General features: G+C 27.2%; 3 protein-coding genes across 3 annotated transcripts; 1 reads left to right on the plus strand and 2 right to left on the minus strand.

The window, feature by feature from the left end:
- Window positions 1-4,719: 4,719 nt before the first annotated feature.
- Window positions 4,720-12,474, minus strand: LOC107170260 (uncharacterized). Its single transcript, XM_089225777.1, has 13 exons — window positions 12,387-12,474; window positions 12,189-12,240; window positions 8,278-10,788; window positions 8,021-8,199; window positions 7,895-7,960; window positions 7,613-7,832; window positions 7,377-7,532; window positions 7,151-7,303; window positions 6,106-6,276; window positions 5,882-6,041; window positions 5,337-5,605; window positions 5,115-5,251; window positions 4,720-4,946 (listed from the first exon to the last, which is right to left on the minus strand). Exons 3-13 carry the CDS (start codon window positions 10,774-10,776, stop codon window positions 4,787-4,789), a joined length of 4,170 nt encoding a protein of 1,389 aa, XP_089081903.1. The 5' UTR covers window positions 10,777-10,788; window positions 12,189-12,240; window positions 12,387-12,474; the 3' UTR covers window positions 4,720-4,786.
- SerRS-m (Seryl-tRNA synthetase, mitochondrial) lies at window positions 10,848-12,525 on the minus strand. The gene is made up of 2 exons (XM_089225778.1): window positions 12,387-12,525; window positions 10,848-12,240 (listed from the first exon to the last, which is right to left on the minus strand). The coding sequence occupies exon 2, from the start codon at window positions 12,153-12,155 to the stop codon at window positions 11,004-11,006; it is 1,152 nt and encodes a 383-aa protein (XP_089081904.1). The 5' UTR covers window positions 12,156-12,240; window positions 12,387-12,525; the 3' UTR covers window positions 10,848-11,003.
- A 248-nt stretch (window positions 12,526-12,773) lies between these two features.
- On the plus strand, window positions 12,774-17,772 carry abo (de-etiolated protein 1 abo). Its single transcript, XM_015520343.2, has 5 exons — window positions 12,774-14,422; window positions 14,490-14,639; window positions 16,032-16,165; window positions 16,228-16,434; window positions 16,528-17,772. Exons 1-5 carry the CDS (start codon window positions 13,466-13,468, stop codon window positions 16,721-16,723), a joined length of 1,644 nt encoding a protein of 547 aa, XP_015375829.2. The 5' UTR covers window positions 12,774-13,465; the 3' UTR covers window positions 16,724-17,772.
- Window positions 17,773-22,401: the final 4,629 nt, after the last annotated feature.

The raw sequence follows: 22,401 nt of genomic DNA on the forward strand, positions 1-22,401 counted from the left end.
CTATAACGACATAGAACACCACCCAAATAAAAGGATAAAATCCAGACGCCCTGTTTGGGATGAAGACATAACCGCTAGGGAATTACAGGCTGAATGGAGAAAGATTTGGCTAGAGTGTGAGGTACGAAATTCATCACTGGTTGAAGAGCCAACGGTAAAAGTACCAGGTTTCAACTTACCACGTGCCTTATGGACCACGCTAAATCGCATTAGAACTAACCAAGGAAAATGCAATTATCTATTACATAAGTGGGGAATGGTGGAATCTCCTCTATGCAGCTGCGGACAAAAGCAAACTATTAAACATATAGTCGAAGAATGCCCGTTAATGAAGTTTTCAGGAGGTATGGAGGAAATCCACACAGCCAGTGAGGAGGGTAATATCGAATGGATAAAAAAAACTGTGCGTGTGACTGTGACCAAGGAAATATCAATTAAAACAATGAAACTATGAGTTACCAAATTATTATTGCCAATCTTAATTCTTAATTTTATCTTTTGACTATTTATAACTATATAATTTAATTAGTACTAAGTCTTTTAATTTGTTTTATGACTATTATTCTAGTTTATACTATTGAAATTTATATATTTACCTATTTATTATTTTGTGCTTGCCGGAGCCATATGCTAATATATAATATAGACTAGAATGTTCATATTTATACTTACCACGTATATATACATATATTTAATGAATGCAACACATGCGTAGAGTTTTGATTATCTATAATGTCCTAATACTTATAATAATATGTACAATAATAATGCATAATGTAGAATTGGGACTGACAAAACGTATTTATATGTGATATGTAAACAGAACCTCTGATGATCATTGATAGTATACATATTTCGATATTCGTACATAATATGAATGTAATATAATATATTGGCGTTCAATTCTAACCGAATAGTTTTAGGCTCAACAAATCGATCTTAATTTTGATGATTATATTATGTAACAGCTTTGGTTGAAAATAATTAAATTCGTATTTTTCTTTTTCGTGTTTAAATACTTTAATATACCCACATAGCAAAGTTATAACTTATTTCCTTATGTATATACCTATTATAGTTATATTACAGGCAGGTCCTATATTATGTTTACCACTATTACCATTGCGTGTATACCTAATACTAGCATGGTGGTATATAATATTAGTTAAAACAAATTTAATTCGTATTTAAATTGCAAAGTTATTACTTATACTTTAATTTTTATTCCTAACTAGGTATTTTCTATTACCATTGCGTGTAGGTGTACTATAGCTACTAAATATATATATATATATATATATATATATTATTAATATAATAATAAACAAATTATAATGCAAAAAATTTAAAACATATTTTTTGAAATATTGTTCATACATTGTATAATAATATTATTCTAATTATTCTACGATACTATAGGTAATAGTATATGACTTATTTACTAAAATGTAAGTTATGTTATTATTTCTTAACACTCAAAAGTCAATACTATACAAGTATACAACGTTTACATTAATATAAACAATTTTTTCACATTTTTGACAGTACCCATAAAATTAGTACTTACCTACTGATTTCTGAAATATCGATAATGTTGGTTATTTCGTTTATCTAAGATTAATAATATAATATGCATATTTAAGGTATAATTTATTATATGGTTTAGCACAGACTATTAATTTATCGTTTATTCGTAAATGTTGCTCTATAAATATAACAATTAACAATTATTCCCAAATATTTTTTATTGTTTAATCGGGATCGCGTCGAGCCGTAAAATTATACTTATTGTTTGGATATAATATCATCATCTCTAAATTCTCTACAATATATTTTTGACTTAGAACTCCGGCCAAGGCATATTTCTAAATCTTTGGATTGTGTTGAGATTATTATTGACGTTGCCGGTTATCAATAATGAAAGTAATTAGTGTCGAGCGAAATTTTCAAAATTAAAACTTAAAACAATATATTCGCGGTCAACTATGGCTAATGAAATGTTGGTCTTATATTCAACTTTAACTATAGAAAACAAAATAGCTGTAGAAATTGATTCTTATACGGTTAAAAATAGTTGTACCGAGAGTAAATTTATAATAATAATTAATATAGAAATTAGATTGGACTAGGTATAGGAATTTGTAAGAAAACGGTATAGATATACGAGTAGCAGGGTAGGTCGTAGGTATATATATGCATTAAATTATTATTATCATTTAAACTATCTGTTTATTATCTCACAATGTCAGAAGTGTTTTTTTTATAAACATTTTGATTTGTGGCTTGCGGTATAGAATTAATTAATATATATAGGTATATGGCTTTGGATATTTGTTTATCTTACAGTGTAAATAACTACTAAGCGATATTAATAAAACTTTAACACTAAATAATAATTATAAAAAACATAGACACAATTATGTAAATTACGACGTAAAAAGTGTGGGTACTATAGTATAGGTACCCAGGGCCGGTTATATAGGCGTAGGCGACGTAGGCATAATAAGCCTAATAGCAAAATTAATATTTATGTAGAGGCGGCATAATATAAGAAAAGTTATAATAAAACAAGAGGCGGCAATTTTGATCTTTGCCTACATTTAAAAATTTGCTTGCATCGGCCCTGATAGCACCTATATGGGGGCGAGATCCTATTCGACCAAAACCGTGCGATTCACTCATCAGCTTAACTGCTTAAGTATTCACTTTTCGGACAAATCAAAAAGTTTAATACTTATTTTACGTTATAATAATATGTGCTAGTGATGACGTAATGTCACAAATCCTAGTTTTATAAGACCCTTTTAACTGTTGAAAAAAAAATCAATCGCTTGTATATTAGGTATATTATTAATTATTATTATAATTTATATAATAAACTATAATATTATTAGTTATTAGTTATTACCTATCTATAAACCATAGCTGGGTAGAGGATAATATATTATTGATTATTAATAAATTAATGCCGACGTATTGTACTACTGTAGAATGCTGTGAATACCTATAGGATTGAACAGTGTTGAATCCAGACAATTTTTCTGGGGGGGGCTCACATTTTTTTTCATTGGTGAATGGTGATACGTCGTTTTAGTATTATGAATTATATCTATTAATAGGTAGGTAGTTATTCTTATTACAATTTATAATTTAAACATTTCAAATTTATATAAAACTACAAAACAAATTATTTATTTTTTATTTTTAAATCAATCTAAGGTTGTCACATTATATATCGTATTACTTATTATTATTATTTATTGCAATTCAGAAATTATAAATATTTAAAAAGTTATAAAACAAATTATTAATTTTTAAATCAATCTAAAGTTAATCTAATGTCATCACATTTTATAAATTGTATTATTATTTATTACAATTCAGAAATTATAAATATTGAAAAATTTATAAAATAAATTAGAAACGTATTAATTATTTATATTTAAATTAGTATTGTGCATTTAATAAATAAGTACATTTTGTTGAAAATCAAAAAGTTATATTTGTCAGGGGGCGATCGCCCCCCCCCTGAAGTATACCTGGATTCAACACTGGAATTGAGGTAAAATTTTCGATTCTGTCAGTGCCCTGCAGTGACGTAGCGTGAAGTTTGGTGGCCCTAAGGAGGCAGAGACCCCACTTAAACTCAGAAATGTTATTGTAATTCAATTAAATAATATAATTCTAGAATCTAATAATAAAACTATAAGAAATAATTACTATCTACTTTAGTGAATGTAACTATATTAATAATGACAACCATCAGAGGCGCAACCAGAAATTGTTCATAGGGGGGAGGACAAAATAAACCATTTTAATTTGTATAAACAATAAGTACATATATTTTTACTATTAATACTATTATATGTGCCAGGGGGGGTCGAAATCCACTCCTCTGATTGCATCACTGATAACCATCGACTGATACAACCAAATAAAATACAAATATCAAAACATTTTTAAATTGGTATTTAACAACACTCACAAGAACTAAAAGAATTTGAAAATATAGTCTTTATAGTACCTATATTTAAAAATTTTTAAAATCAAATTTTTAATAACTGCATTTTCGGAGAAAAAGAGGATGTGTGATAGCCACTGATAGGCACAATTAGGGAGAGAACTTGGCCCCCAGTTTCATCCGTAGCCCCTACTTTTTAAATCAAAATTTACTTTGAAACATCAATTATTGGGGAATGTGCTTCTGATAAATTTTAGCCTTCCAGAAAATTTTCCCTAGGTGCATCATGAACATGTTTGTTGAACAATCATACATATATTTTAAATTTTATAGTACCTATATAGGCAGAATGTATAATTTTAGGTATAACAATTAACAAACAATCGATAAGAACATAATTAAAATAAAACTGATCATGCATATTACTTTAAATATCGCTAAATATGTGCTAAGAAATAAGAATACACAATAGTCAATAATCTCTAAGATATGCAAACATAACTCTAAAATATGTGAAAATATTCAAAATTTAACTTAGTACTTAAATTCTCTGTAACTCGAAACCTAATTGTATACCACTCTGTTATGTGCTACAAACTTACAACATCTATGGTGAATATGATAATGCTATAAGTCTCGAACCCTGGTAATAACTAATAAGAACATTTCAATACAGCAATGTAAAACATTTTTTAAATAAATCATAACTTCAAAATCTGAAAATTAAAAAGATTGTTTCAATAAATACATCAAATTCCTTCTAATCTAAAAATGTATTTATTAATTATTAATTTTAATAATCAAGTCTTTGATGAAATAATTATATCAATTAGAAACTTTTAGACAATGTTGTTTAGTGTATTCCCAAATAAATAATGAACCAGCTACATGCACATTTAATGATCTGACAATACCCAATTGCTCTATTTCTACACACGTGTCCATGGCGCTTAACAGATCATGTGGAATACCCGAGGTTTCATTTCTGAAATAAAAAAAATAAAATATGTATAGCATTTAAAAAAAATTATAAGTAAATGAAAAATAATTGCTTTAAATTGTTATATAAAATTATTACAGTCAGTAAGTTAGCTAAACATTTTTTTAAGATGCCCATTATTTTGAAGTGAATAGATTTAAATAAAATATTTACCCTAGAAGTAGAACACATTTCAATGGCAAATTGGTTTCATGCAACTTTACGCTATCTACTGTTTGTTCCGCAGCCACAATTTGATATCCTTCAATTTTCTTTTTTTGCAAATAAGATTTTAGGTTTTTAACTCTAACCTAAAGTAGTATAAGCATAATTTGTTTAATATTAGTATAATTATAGTTATATTTATAATATGAGAAATAATTTTTATAAAAATACCTCAATAATGGATTGATGTTTTTCTGCAGTCATACTCAATGCAGTAAATTCTTTTTTTTCTACACATGATAAATTATCGACAACTAAAGTGGAGGCTCCAAATACTTGGCAAGTTCTAGCTAAGCCACCTAAATTAGTAACTTTATCTATCAAAGATGCAACAACTATTAACATTGATTTAGTTGTGTGCTCATCTAGTGGTTGAGATGGAATATACTTCCTTTGAGCATTTTGAGCGTTGTCTAGGATAATTATTTCATTTGATGATACTAAAAAATAAAAAATATTCTATAAATATAAATTTTGGTACAGAAGAATTAAAAACATTTAATAGTTAGTTAAAATTTCAAAAGCTAACAGACTTTTTGAAAATAGCTGAACCTTCAATATGATGATTTTATAAAATCAGAGAAAACAGATTTAAATATACTCATAACTTAAACCCAACATCAATTGACAGTTGATATGTTGAAAAATTATAATTTGCATAGCATTGCAAAAAAAAAGATAAATAAAATATATGATAATATGTAACTTTTATATACCTGGAGTAGTGTTTTTTTCAATAAAAGATGAGACTGAACAAAGTGACAAATTAAATTCATCATTATCATTTATGGTTTCCGAGAAATCATTTAACCATTTAATTGGGAAACATTCTTCATGAACAATATTTAATAATCTAGGTACTTCTACACATACATTCTATACACAAAAACGTTTATACAAAAATATTAAATAAACTACAAGAAAAACAAAGTTTAGTTACTTTTATAGACAAAGACTTTATCATATCTAAATCTTCATAGAAAAAATCATGAAATGGATTTTCATACTTTTTAGTTTGTTCATTTTCATCTATTATACTTCCCATAGTTTCATGCAATAAAGACCATTCAATTTCCTTAGGGTCATTAGAACATAGTCTAAAAATTGTTGTCTAGAACATAAAATAATAGTGAGGCTAACATAAACACTAAATAATAAAATTAATAATTGTATACTGCGTGACTTTTTTTATAATTGACTCATTATTAAAAAAATTATAAATGATTTGAAAAAATTTTTTAATGCTTTCTAGTTGTTAATTTTTTTTTAAATATGCATTAATTAAAACATGTTATTTTGTAACAACTTGAATCCATATATAAAAAACATTTATACTTTTTGATAAAGGTGGGGAAGTTAATGGAAAAAATTAACTTTGGCAAGTTAAGTTAATTCAATAAAATTGCCTTCAGTTAAGTTAAAAGTTATTAAAAAAAAAAAATTAACTAGATAAGTTAAAAGTTAAGATAGAAAATAAAATTAACTTAACTCAGTTAAAAAAAAGTTAATTTTTTTTTTCAAGTCACAATAATGATAAGTCATAAATTGCCCTAGTATTTTAATTTATACAAATATTTAGCAAGACGCTTATCAGTATTCTAATATTAATACTATTTACTAGTGAAGATTAAAATATAATCTGATTATTATGAATTGATGATATTATAACATCAGAAAAATAAATTACCAAAATCGAAAGAATAAGTTTTCTGTTGGTTCCACGTGATATATAAAAAAAAATTAAAATTAACTTAACTGCACTATAATGATAATTAACTTTAAAAAGTTAAGTTAAAACCACACAAATTTAACTGAATAAGTTAATTAAGTTTAAAACAAAAATAATTAACTAGTTAAGTTAAAAAGTTAAAAAAAATTAACTTTTTAACTTAACTTTAACTTTTTAACAAGTTAATGCCCACCATTGCTTTTTGAGTACCTAAAGATAGTTTTTTGTTAAATTAATGTTTCTATAAAATATTTACCTGAGCATAAAATCGTATTTTATAGCCATTTGAAAAACATAAAGGTAAAAGATTCTTTTTAGCTTCAATTTCAAATTCTTTGTTTTTTTTTATTTTGTGCAAGTGATATACTATGGATATAAAGCTACACAAAAAATTATGATTTTCCTGAGCCTATAAATAAATTTCAAATATTAACTTTAGATTTTTTACATCTATTTTTCATATACGATATGTATATAATTACACTTTTGAAGTCGTCCCAAAAGTCATAAAAACTTTGACATTTATTATAAATTAAAACCAATAACCATATTAATTGATATGCAACACTATGTATGTGAGATACTTCTTTTAAACTTCTTATTGACCATTTATATACATTTTCATCAAATATAAATGACTAAAAAAATACAATTAGAAGATTATAATATTAATGATTATTTATAATTACATAAATATTTTTAAATAATTAATTAGTACCTCATGTTGTTTATCACAAGCAAGAATCAGTAAAACTTGTACTACACGTTGTTTTAGGCGGTATGCCTTAGAGTTATGAAAAAATTTTCTATCTCTTGATGAAGACTCTGTCTTAATAATTATATTTAAAACATTTATCCATAACATATTGGAATTTAGTTTATATAAGTATTTAATTGTATTAAAACGTAAGTATTTATCATCAGGCAAACACTCAACACTAAAAAACAAAACTATGAATCATTTATACTACATAGAGCAATAATTAGTTTAAAAGCTTACGGAATATCATTGATTAATGGAAAATCATCCAATGTTCTTACATATTCAAGCGTGTCCCATTCAATTCTAAAAAAAATAAATAAAGATTTAAAAATAATTTTCAATATTATTCATTGAAAAACATACTTAAGAGCACCATATCGATCAATACTAAATAATATACATTTAGCGAAAAATTCTGACATTAAAAGATTCAATTCTAAAATATTAATGGGTTGATCTTCTTCCAAAAATTGAAGAAGAAGTAATGAAAAACAAACACTAAATTTATAACTGTATTTCTCAGTCAAAAGATTTTGAATAATCTGTAAAATAAAATATCTCAACTACCACTGATATAACAACATGATTATTGATTAACTTATTTAATTTAAAAAGTTTACCTGATTTTTGACAAATATTAAATATTTTTCTTCTAATAACAAATTGTCATTAAATGCCATTTTAATAAAACTTTTGGTAGCATTAGGAAAACAAGATACTCGACAATCAACTAAAAACTCCCAACAGTTTTTGATGAATTGCATTATTAACTGTGAATGCTCTTGTACTGGAAGTTTACATAAAAATGACCTAGCAGTTGAAAAATATACACTCCAGTATAAATCATGACGTTCTAGAGTTTTATCCATTAACCATTCAAAAATACTCAATATTTGTTCTTTGGGTACTGTAGAATGTTGAAAAAATGTATTTATTATATCCAATTGGGGAATTTGATGCATTCCAGGTTTTTTTGAATGAAAAAAATCTTTATTTTTAATAGAAAAAAATCCAGAATCAATAAAATGTTTAGTGAAAGATAGCCAATCGTTTTTTAAGGTATTTTCAAACGAATGTTTTGTTGCATATTTACCAATCCAACTATATATTGATAAAATAGAATAATTGCCAGAGTGTTTCGTAAGAATAGAATAACACTTACCAAGCCAAATATTCATAGGGTTTATATTATTTATTATTCGATTTGAGGATAAAACTTTATCCAAAAAGCGACAAATAATTAGATCATCACAAGGATTTTCTTCTAATATTTGAAAACATTTGTCAACCCAACGTGTTGTAAGTGGCCAAATATGTTTACTCAATATTTGACTTACAAATGTATCATAACTGCCAAAGTGATCTTCGACTTCCAATAAACATTCTAAAAATTCTAATAGATCTGACATAACTTCTGTCTTAGAACAAATTTCATCCAACTTTTTTATGCTAATTGAAGAACTACTAAAAGTTTTTGATAAAACTAATAATCCAATAGATGTTGAATAAATTGTATGCTTTTCATTTATACGCTGAGATAATTGCTTGTCTAAATAATTCAAATTATTTATTTTTTGGATTGAATTAATTATATAGTTCCAAGATTGTGTTTCACTTTTGTATACAATTATGCAATTAAAAAAATCACAACAATATTCAGTATTTATGTCACAACTAAATTTACAAGTAAATGTAAATAAAAATGTTAATATAACAGTTTTCAAATATGAATTTGGCATTTTTTCAGCAACAGACTTTATTTTGAGCATGTGGTTAATGATATTGAACCCTAAAGGACGATCAAGTGAAATATCAGCTAATGATTTTGTCAAAAATGTTAAAGGTACAATTGACCACTTAATAGTTGAAACATATGATAAAAATAAGCTAAACACATCATGACCATCATTGGAAATCATAAGTTTATTAAGCCATAATGACAATATAATTTCCAATTGAGGTTGGTTAACAACAATTTCACCAGACATTTTGTATAAAAAGACGTTGTTCAATGAACTAACAAATGACAGTAAAAGTTGTTCATTTGTTTTTAATGATTTCATCGGCATACTCGTGATAATGTCTATACTTGCCAAGACGACATATTTGGAACTGTGCTTAGACATTTTACAATACATAGCTGTAATCCATTCCAAAGGTAACTCGTAGTAATCATCATCATCACCATCAGTTTTGCTTAATGCAAGTTTTTTAGCGGTACTCAGAACAGGTAAAGTTAAATGTTGTTGAGTATTCTCCAGAGTTTCTATTACAACCATATAATCATTCCATGCTTTTACATACTGTTCTTTATTTAATTTTGGAAAGTAATTGATATTTTCATTTAATAATTGAGAACATGACAATTTAAGTATGACATTATTATAAGTTCTAATAACATTATTTTCACTGGTCAATAAATTACACGTTAGGCTCCAAAAATCATCATCATTTAAGATAACAGCAATACAGGAAGAATCAAAGAATAGAGTTTGCATATTGAACAGTAAATCCATTATACGATTAGGATGAGTTTCAATCATAGATTTAATATGTTTCCATAAAATAGGTACATAATTAGTTGACACAATATTGTTTAGTAAGTATATTATAGCATTTAACTTATTTTTACTTAAGTATGGTTCATTAAGTATAGTTGTCAAAGTATTTCTTAAGTAATTAAGTTGAGTGTTATTATCCATATTACCATTACACGGCATAAATGTGCTTTGCATACAAAATCCAATATTTTTTATTCTTTCATTGGAACAATTTTTGAAATCAACTTTATTTGTTAATTCTATACAACATTGGAATAACTGAATGATATCATCACTACTTTGTTTTTTAATAATATTAATGAAATAAACTAATAAGGAGTTTAAATCATCTAATGAAATATCTGAATCTTGCCATGCTAAACCATCCAACTGAGGATCAAACACTTTAAGGCACAAGTTTTTTGCACTAGTCACAATCAGATTATAAACATCTATTTCTTCGAAAACATCATAGGTATCTAGTAGTATAGGCAGTGCTTCTATAATGGCTTTTTTTTTTTTGGAATGCTCACTATTTAATATGTCCAACATAGATCGTAACATAGTGAATTCTTCCATATTATGTAATAACTGTAAAATTCAATATTGATTAAATTAGTAAAAAATAATTTAAAAAAAAATATATACAATATTCTTATAATTTATATATTTAAAAAACAAACAGTAGGTATTTTACATCACATAATATATTATATATATGACTAACATATTTATACAATAGTAACTATAAGGCTATAACATAAGTTTTTATAACATAAACATAATTTAATGCATAAACATATATTTTACATTTTATATCGATGTGCTTTTACAGGAGTAAACTTAGGAAAATTAGATCCACTTTTAAACAAATTTTGCCCTATAACATAATCATTAAGTTCCTCAGGCAATGTTAGTGATCCATCAACAGTTTGATGAGTTTCAGCAAGAGCAATAATTAACCTGGGAACTGCACATGCGGTTCCATTTACAGTATGTAAAAGAATTCCGTCCGAATGAATACCCAGTCGTTCAGATTGATAATTCGTACAGTCACTACAACTTGAAATCTCTCCATATTTATTACATCCTGGCATCCATGCTTCAATATCATATTTTCGATATGCTTGTGTCCCAAGCTCGTGTTTTGCCATATCTAACACACGATAATGTAAATTTAATGGTTGCAATAAGTCTTCTTGAATATTTCGAAAATAAAGAGCCATGTCTTCTGATTCTTCAGGTAGACATGCTCCAAACATTTCAACTTTAGTAAACTGATGTACTCTAAAAATTCCTTTTTCCTCAGCAATGCTGGATACTTCAGCTCTGTAGCAACGACTAACTGAACACAGTTTTAAGGGAAGTTTATCTTTAGATACATTTTTGTTCATTAAAGACCCGGCTAAAGCCATTTCAGATGTTCCAGATAAGCACCATTTATTGCCATAATAATTTTTATCAATTGTGTAAACTTGATTTCTTTCTCCAGCTGTATCCATTCCACATCTTTCAATTAACTCATCTGGCAATATATCAGGAACTGAAACTAAATTGAAACCTTTTTTTATTAATTTTACTAATGTGTACTGGACAAGGGCATGCTCAATTTTAGCTAATGGGCCAATGAAATAATAGCTGCGATCGCCACAATAGTTGGATAAATTTTCAGTTTTGAGACAATGCTTAACTTTGGTCAACATATTTAATTGTAACGGTTTGAATTTAAATACTGGTTTATCACCGTAAGATTTTATTATTTTAAAATCACCTTGGATGTGTTCTAGACAAGGGTGAGTTTTTTTAGATATGTCTTCAAACTTGTTTTCCAAACTTGGCATAGTTTTCTTAAAGGTTTTTAACGTGGTTGATAGGTTGTTTTGCCAAGAATAAAATTTCATGAATTGCTTGCTAAAATCCACTTTCTTTAAATACATTTTTCGTGACAAATATGACATAATGTTTAGGGATTTTTTATAAACTTTACTCACCTATATTTAATAAAAAGATCCACACAAACGTTGATGAATATATCTTATTGTCCTATAAAATAATACAAAATATGTTAATAATCGTCAATCATAAATTCATAAATAATATCTAATCCTGGATTAATGACTAATGTGTTCAAGGTGTATAAAACTAAGTTAGTAAAAAAGTTTATTTAAATATTGGATGATTACACTTACTATTTGAGATTATGAAAATTATTGTTCATAAAAATAAACGATTTATTGTTCTAAAATGTTTAACTATTAATATAAATACCTATAACATTATGATCATTATTAATATTATTGAATAATAAAACTTCATTTTTATTTTGTGTACATCATATTGTTTTAAACATTAAACCATTTAAATATTTAATGTTTACTGCTTTATTGTTTACTTATTTTCTTTGCATCTCGTCCGAGATTTCTTATCAAATATAAACACACGTGTCTGTTAACGATTTCAGTGCAACCGGAAAATAAAAAATATATAAGATAATAAATATTTTATTTTCTATTAAGTGATATTATCATATTATTTATGCGATATATTAATAATTAAATAATATGTCAAGTTCAACTCTAAAAAAATAGGCTTTATTCACGATTAAAAGTAGTTTCTGACCTCAGCTATATATTTATCCTAAATCTTGATCTGTTTTAAATACCTGTCCATAGGGCAAGAATGGAAGGTCATAATCACGATTAAAGATAGTTCTACCACAGAATATTCTGTGGTTCTATCTTTAATCGTGATCATAATTGACATAATTTTAAAGCTATACAAAATTACAAAATACAATAAACGCTGTACTATTGTACTACACTGTTCAAAAATATTACCAATATATTTTCATATATCTGTGATTATAGTATAATGCGATTTTTGATAATTTTACTCGGTAAATAACATAATTAAAAAATATCAAACATTTTTAAACATCATTTATAAATGATAATGTTGTCAATGTATAGTTACTTGTTAGTTTTTAAATTTGCTACTAGCAAACCATTGGCCATTTAGCCCATTTATTACCATTTAATTTAAAATTTCAAGTTTGTGTCAATCTTTTATTATAATATTTAGTACAACTTTTTTTGTTTTGTGTAACTGTTTTTAATTTAAAAAATAAGTGATATGGATCATTGTTGCAAAAACTGTATTCAAATATTTCAAATCTGTTTATTATATATATCTACATACTACAATTCATAACCAAGAGTAATGTCTTAAGCTACGTTCAAAATTTTCAAGTTCATCTAAATAAAATAAAATGAACCCAGAAAACGAGAATACGAATAAAAAGAAAAAGGTTCGTCATAATTTACTGCATGCTTTGTATGATCGGGAGATCAACGGAATTAAAACACGCATGAATTGTATTAAATCTGCTTACCAAGTCATAAATCCCAATTGTACAGTTATAAACGTTGAGAAACCTCCATGTTTTCTAAGAAAATTCACTCCTGATGGCCGCCTCTTCATAGCTTTTTCGCAAGACCAATTGTACCTCGAGGTGTATGCTTACTTAGGATGTTCAATGGCAGCTAAGTTGTTAAAGAACTATGAAGAAAATTGTATTGGCCAAGATAACGGTGATGTTGTGCGCAAACGAATATTTGAAAGTCTTTTTCAACTGAAGTATCGGGTACTAGTAGCAGCGGAAGGAGAACAACTAAACAGAGAATGCAGTTTATTTTCAGACAATAGTTCCTTTGTTATTTTGGGTTCTGTAGGACCTATTTCTCGCAATTTAATGCTTGAATACAATGACGTTTTCTCCAGTAACGAAGCAGTGACTCCTAATATTTTATTGCCTTTAGAAAATTATACTATACATTTAATCAACTTAAAAAATGGGGCCGTTTGTCAACGCTTACACTTCAAGGCCGATAAAATATCTTTATCTCATAACCAAGGCGTTTACATGTTGCAACATGTACTTGCAATTTTATCTGTTCAACATCAAACAATTCATGTTTACAACCGTATCAATAACCGTTTCTATTTGTTGAGAAAAATTGGTCGATTTTGTTTCGATAATGATCTTGCATTGATTTCATCCGTGCACACAGATATAATCGCAGATAATTATAAAGCTCGTAGTGAATCTTTTATCAACGGATTAAAAAGCAAGCTAATGGTGTTTTTGTACAAAAAAGCCGAACGTGAATCTAAGGAAGCTGGAACACAATACCCTCTTAGAAAATTTTATCAATATTACAATCAAGTGAGCTAAATATTATGCTACAAAAACAAAATTAATATAATAATCATTGGTAATTATTGTTTTGCAGTTTATGTCATTACGAATGTGGAAAATGCAGTTCATAGATGTAGACAATATAATCATCAGATATGCATCAGAAGATGTGGTTACAGCTAAAATTCAGGAACCAAGTACTCAAGCATCATATTTTATGATTTATAATATGACTACAGCTACGGTAAATTTATCATTTACCTAACAAATGTATGTGTCACGCAATTAAGATTTTAATTATAACTATTTTGATTTTAATTTCAAATTTGGTATACCTAAGTTTAAAACAAGAGAATTAATTTTAGGGAAAGATACAAATATACTGATTTAATTTAGTAAAATACAATTTTAACTAACTTAATATATCGAGATATTTTATCAAAAAATATTATGCTTTCTGTAGTATGTTTTAGGGGTTGAAACAACTAAAATTCTCACTGGTAAACATATATTTTGGACTGGCTGTGAGATAAAAAAAACTTGTATGGCGCTATTGTCCCAGTGTACTAACCTAACCTACACCGGAGGCCTGTTTGGCAGAATTTCTAATGGGCACCCGTAGGTTTCTGCCATGCCCCAGAGAAAAATGCCGCCTGATGATCGAGGATTGAACCCGGTCCGACTGAGCCACAGCCGATGCGTTATACCGCTCGGCCACCTCGTCCCCGGGTGTGAGATTCAAACAATGAAACACATTGTCAATGTTCTACTTACAGTGGCGCTAAACTTTTTTAAACCACGGGGTAAATCCTATTTGAGAGTACCACCTACCCACCCACCTAATACTGATAAAGGGGAGCACCTCTTTCAAAAAAGACTATAGTTTAAGTTTTAAACTTTAAGTTATAAGGAGAATAATATATCTGTAATACTATTTACTCTATGTTATGTAACAAAAGCAGTCACTCACAACCCACCACCTAAAAATGTTCTGGGGTATTTACCCCATTTCCCATACGTGTTCGGTGCCACTGCCTACTTAGTATTATATATTTGTTCTGTAAAATATATCAGCCATCTATATTCTGTTCAATGAGAAAATTCACGGATTCTGCTCATCCTCTTGTAACTGAAATCAGTTCTCTTATAGTAGATTGTCAGTGTTAGTTAGAAATGTGTGGAAGAAAATTGATTCTGGTCAGATCGCCATGCATTCTCTTGCTGAACACAAGTGTATAGTTTTAAAAGTTCTTATCTTAAAAGTTGTAATATAATAGTTTATAAATTTCATCAATTACAAACAATTATTATCAAGTTTATATCATTTTAACTGAGTCACAAACACATTGTAATTTATAAGTAGAAAAGTTCTTGTAATCTTGTATTAGCATGTAATATGCTGAAACACTTTAAATCAAATAAAAACAAAATTCATCAAACATTATAGGAATCAGGATGTTAAATATTTGATATAAATATAGTTACTTACATTATTATTATTAGTTTAAATTATAATAATCATAATTACATCTAAAAAAAATAACAACAGTTGCATTTTTAACTATAATAACAATTTCATTAAAAGGTTACTTGAAGTATCCAGTTAATGATAATTTTTTTGTATTATTGTGCCTAGGTTTTAAACGTTTATGAAAATACATCTAGTGATTTATTACGTGGATACGAATATTTTTGTGATACTTTTCGTAATCCTTCTCTAAATCCAAATGGATTTATGCCTTGTTCACCGTCAAATAATATATATTCACGGTATATTAATTTATTATTTAGCAATAAGTTTACTTTTTATTTACAAAAATGTTTCATTTTAGGGATTCTCATGAAAAATTTAAAAATACAATGCTAAATGCTAGATTTGGTGGTACAATGGAAGCAAACAAGCGAATATTAGGACAATTACCAATAGCAGCACAATCATTTTCCTCCTCTCCATATTTAGATACTTCACTTTATAGTTATGATGAAAAGTGGGTATCACCAATGGAAAGACCTAAAGTAGTTGGTGAATATCCAATAAGGTAAGATAAAATCATGTTTTTATTTTATTCTTCCCATAAGTTATTAAGTTATATAATTTAAACTACATATTTATTTGTTTGTACTTTACAAAGGTTCTATTCAAGGGAATCGGGAACACTAAGCTTTTATCTGTATACCAGTGTATCAAGAAACAGACCAATTCATGACCGCAGAAGACTGGTAGCATTTACATTCCATCCTACAGATCCTTTTGCCATTAGCGTGCAGAGGGATAATTTGGAGTATATTGTTAATTTTCATATACGAAAGGTGTATTTACCAGAGTAATGAACATTTGATAATCTTGATTACTCAACACTACTTCAATTCAACGAGATTGTCAGATTGCCATTTTTATCGTATGATTTTTAATAATTTTAATAGTTTTTTTTTATTTATGAGATTTAATTTTATCAGTTATTTAATAATATAAATTATAATCTTCAACAAATTATTTAAGAAATGTATTCATAATGTTACAAGTTGTAGTATTTTTTAAAAATTTTATATGACATTATAATTTCAATTTAACTTTCAGAAAATGTAATAGAGATTCAGTATAAATTGAAAAAAATTAAATTCAAATATGATAAACTTATTAGTTATTACATTAATAATAAATTAAACAATTTCCAGTTTTTAATTCTTACTATAATATTTCAAGGTACAAACTTTTTTGTCGTAAAATGTTCTTTTAATTTTTTTGACAATCTACATTCTAAAAAACCAGTTAACATTTAAAAAAAAAATCATTAATTAAAAAATGTCAATATTATTAATATTGTTAAGCCTATATGGGGCTATATAATAAACTAAACCATTAATATTAAACAGCAAATATTTATGAGTTTCAAAAATGTAAGCTCATAAAAAATTGGCTAATCATGAGTTAAGGTGTATGAAATCACCTGTAATCGTTATGGTATAGCTGTTTCTTCTTGTCGCTACATAAGCTAAAAAAAAATTAATAATTCTAAATGTCCTTGTTCAAATTTGTCAATAAAATAGCACTAGATTCAAGTAAAGTCTACTATTAACAGTCATGAATAAATATCAGTAATATGATTTTGGTTTGGGTCTACATTACACCAGTGGTCTCAATTACATTGCCTACAAACCCATTTGTTGTGTCCTGCAATAGATCTATTTTTTTAATAGACAGTACCTTTTTTTATTGGACGATATATTTTTTTTTTATTATTATCATACATTTTACTTTTTATTTAAAAATCAATAATTGTAAATAAAATATTATTTAACATGAGTAATATTTTATTTGTACATCCTTCATTTGTAATCCCTAATTACCAATAAAATTATTTTACCATTTTTATTAATTGCTATGTGTTAAAAATATACTAATTAGGTGATTTATAACTATTGGTGTATACGTGTAGATAACTCACTGATCAAGATACACACACGAAAAAAATCTATGAAAATGTTTTGCCGCAAAGCTTTGATATATAATTATATATGGCCCGCTGATAATTTGAGCAGATTTTTCATCAATTAGACAATTGATATTGTCTTTTTAACAAAAACTAATGATTAAATAAGAGTTGTTTGAACCTTTTGCGGAAGAAATGCTAAACAAAAAAGCTAGAAAAGAAAGAAGAACTGAAAATCAAAAAAAAAATTTGAAGTTACTTATTTAATATATTTCATTAATTGTTAATCGTAATATTTATTTATTTTTTAAAATTTTTTTTTAAATACAGTGTAATTTTACTGAGTATTAACAGAACAAACACTGTTAAAGTCATTTTAAAATTTCTTTAGAATATTTTCTATTTTTATGAGTCATATTATATAAGATGAATAAATTCTGTTTTTTTTTTTTTTTTTTTTTTTTTTTTAATAACTAAAAATTATTTAATAATATTATTAAATAAAAAATAAGTACACAATATATTTAAACATTTTCAAATTAAGAAAATGGGGAAAAATGCAGTAAGGCAAATAGTAAAACTAAAAATGTTAAATGTCAAATAATTTGTATATTTTTGAATATAAATAACTTTTATATAAGATATATATTGACTCATTAAAAGGTAGCTCAACTGTGAGCTTCTCTCCACTGCCCCATCATTGTCATCCCTCCCTCCAATTTACTCATTGTACAAAAATTGTATAGATTTTGAATTTTCAATAAACGCTACTTTAAAATAAAATAAAAAAAAAAAAAGATATATATTAAAAGTGTATTGTTCATTTCAATATTTGTTTGTTTGTAACTAATATTCAATCTATCAGGAGTGTGCTAATAATAACATTATAATTAAATTCGTAATTAACCATGCAAATAATTGATAAGGATATTCTAAATTTCTAAAATTTTATGTATTTTCATTACCAAATTAATTATTTGATTTATTTCAATTATAAAGATTTCTAATACATTTATTCAAAAATTATTTTAGCAGTAATAAAAAGTATTAGAAGTCGTAGTGATCTCGCATACAGAAGGTGGGTGCTTGTGAGGGGGTTGGAAGGAAAGTGGTTAAATTGGTCAATAAGTTGTTTTTATTGATTAATTAATGATTTTTTTTACATTTTACTGAGTTAAGCATACTAATAAATATAGTATAGACACTGGAAATAGTCCAACCATTGAAGTCTGTTGGTTTTCAGAAAATACCAGATTACTCGAATATTTTCCATACGTTTGACAGTTGACATCTGAATTTGGTTCATTCGGGTCTCTCCCGTTTAACAGGCCTGACTCTTTAATTCTCCTCTCTTAACAATAAGATAATACTATCGCCAAAGTTATTCGTAAAAAATATCGTCTCACGGTCGCCTTGTGGTTATATTCTGTTGTTGATATAAAAGTGCATAGTTCAGATTACTAGAATAGCAATATTATGCATGTATATAATATGCTGTGTCTCTGTCAAACTAGTGTAATACCATTGATTATTTATAATACCTACATTAAAAATTTATTAAATGTTTTAGGATTAATATTTTACAATTAAAGTAGTTTTAATATTATAATTATTACTCATATCCAGTCATATATTTTTAGGTCAAATTAAGGAAAAACAGTAAAATAGAACTGTAAGCAAGTTGTTTACGAACTATATGTTACCTGAAACTGCAAGGTAATCATCATAAATTTAAATTCACACATTCTACCAGTTAATTATTTTCTAAACTTTCGCATCAATATAACAATGATTTATTAGTAATGTGCCCATTTATACTTCATTAGAAATTGTGTATTGTTTTGTTTGTTAATCATTTACGATCCAGATTAATTATTTTACACTTGTTGACATTATGTCAGATTGTAATTTTACCATAATAAGTACAAAATTAAATGTGTATCTTATCGAGTTAAAATAATTATGTTACTGCGATATCCAAAAACTGGAATTTCAGTATAAATAGGAACACAAATAGTTGGTTTCATTTATCTCTAACTCATGACTTATGACATTCCGCATACAAGTCGCCATATTTCATTACCTGTACATCTAAAACATACATATTACCTACCCGACTTAAATTCGATCATTTACAACTCTGTTAACGCTAGTTTTGTTATTATTTTATCATTTTTATTAGTTGGCAATGTAAAATAATGCACTAATTAATCATGTATGATAAATGACAATAAATAACTTTCACCAATGTTTACCTTGTAGTTTTCTCATACGAATCGACGTGTCACACCATTTTTTTTTTTTATTATTGTTGGTTGGCGATCCGAGCGTGAAAAACGCGCGACAAGCGTGAAAATGATGTGACACCTCGATTCGTGTGAGAATTTTGCAAAAAAATATAGCTTGGATGTTAATTTTCACATTTAATATAATATGTTAAAAATAAGATGAATACCTACATCCAGATTTTGAAGATTGAAAACAATTTCAAAAAAATCTTCATTGGGTCATCACACTGAGTACTCATTTCAGAAACACTCTGTATATAATGTAATATATTTAATACATCGATGTAGAATTATTGAGCAAAAGTATTTTTTCAACTTATACACACGCACGTCGCGTTTTATTTTACGCGATTGCCCACGTGTTAGATTTATATAATTTATATAATTCCATTGAAAAATGAATTGCATTTTTTCAGAAATCATATTTTTTTTATAATCAAATTTTTTTACTGATGAACCCTTTCGTGCTCCGCACTCGTATTTATAGGCACGGGCGTTGCGTGTGGCCAATGGTAAGGCGCTTGACCGTCCGCTGTCCAGCTTATTGTCATGTTATGCTTGATAATTGGTAAATACTGTTATATGTACGGTGAACAGTGGTTTGCGCAGGAATTTGGTATGGGAGGGGGATGTCATAAATAAAAATGTATATTTTTTAATATTTATATTCTTTATTATTATACAAAAAAATTCAATCTAAGCGGAAATTCATCCTTCCGGCTTTTACACTAAATTCATCAATTATTTGATCTATAGATAGTCGAATGTCTCGATGTATGTTCATTACCGCCAATCCATTTAACTGTGACTAAAAGCCCATGGGGGTATATCCCCAATCATCCCCCCTGCGAACGCCACTGGTGGTGAATACTAGTTGCGGTTAAAATCAAAAATTACGTTCTATAGTTGCGGTCACCCGAAAAAAAAAAAGGTTACATAGGTATACTAGTTGCGGTCACTCAAAATATATGAATATAGGGAAAAAATCCCCAAAGTTTAGGTAACATAACCATTGGGGAATTTTTGACTGCTGTGATGCTGTGAGTAATAACACTAATAACATAATGTGCAAGATGACTGTTTAACTTTTTTATTTTATATTATACATTATTTTTATTTTATGCGCAATATATTTTATATTTTTAATATATTCATTATTATCATAATTAATTTTATTTTTGCGTAATCTAACTGTGTGATCAAGATATAATGTTATAATAGTTATCATTCAAATTTTAATTTTTTTTACTATTATTAATTATTATTTTAGACAGCCTGTACACAACAGTTAGGAATAGCTTTGGGGGTTTTTTTCCGATTACCAAATATATACCTATAGTATATACTTGATTTTATGTTTAAATTAGATACACTGAGTACCAGGCCCGTATACAGGGGTGGGATTTAGGGGTTTAAAACCCCCCGAAATTTTTAAAGTAGTTATATTTCTATAATATGTAATCGCAATCTTGTCGGAAGACGGACTTAAAATATTTTAACCCCACCCCCCACCGAAAATTGATGCTGGATACGTACTTGCTATGTAGGTACCTACTGTAATTGACATTTCAGAATGAATAACGCTCGCTCAACTACTGCTCCATTTCCTTACGTTTAAAACTGTTACTAACCTTTTACTGTACCATACTACCATTGATTGGTGTTCATCTGGTTTTTGATTATATTATGTGCTATTGTATTCTGTTCACAAATGACATCTTTAACATCATATTTTATAGCCACAGCCCACATTACATGTTTTTTTACAACATACGTCATTTGCTAGAGTACGATAAAATAGAAATTTATAATCTTTTACTACCTTATTACGGACCGAATAGTGTTTTAAATTTTTTACTTAACTTAATCGTATTACTGGGCGAACTAGTTTTTACCGCAGACTTACTGAGGCGTATAGGCATACTGCATAAATGCAATATTCAAAACTGCGATGAGCCTATACAATTTAGTGTCTATTTTACGAGTATAATATGTGTTTATCTCAAACTTGGTCTCTGACCACAACACAGATGCAGCCATTATGTAGCCTATAACAAAACAAAACATTTTTTTTTTTAATATATAGGTTACTCAATCTTAGTTCTTACATCTCATTTTATGTTTATAAAATATTTTGTTACATTACTTTAGATATATATTAGAATGGTATTATTTTTTTTCGCCAGCCTCTGTTTTTAATTTAGATTTTTTTTTTTTTTTTGGGGGGGGGAGGCATTGCTCCAAGCCCCCCCCTTGTATCCGCGCCTGGCCTATAATCAGCGTCGCC

This window comes from Diuraphis noxia, unplaced genomic scaffold (assembly GCF_037042655.1).
Source record: "Diuraphis noxia isolate RWA-SAM2 unplaced genomic scaffold, SU_Dnox_SAM2 contig0004, whole genome shotgun sequence".
Taxonomy (NCBI): Eukaryota; Metazoa; Arthropoda; class Insecta; order Hemiptera; family Aphididae; genus Diuraphis; species Diuraphis noxia.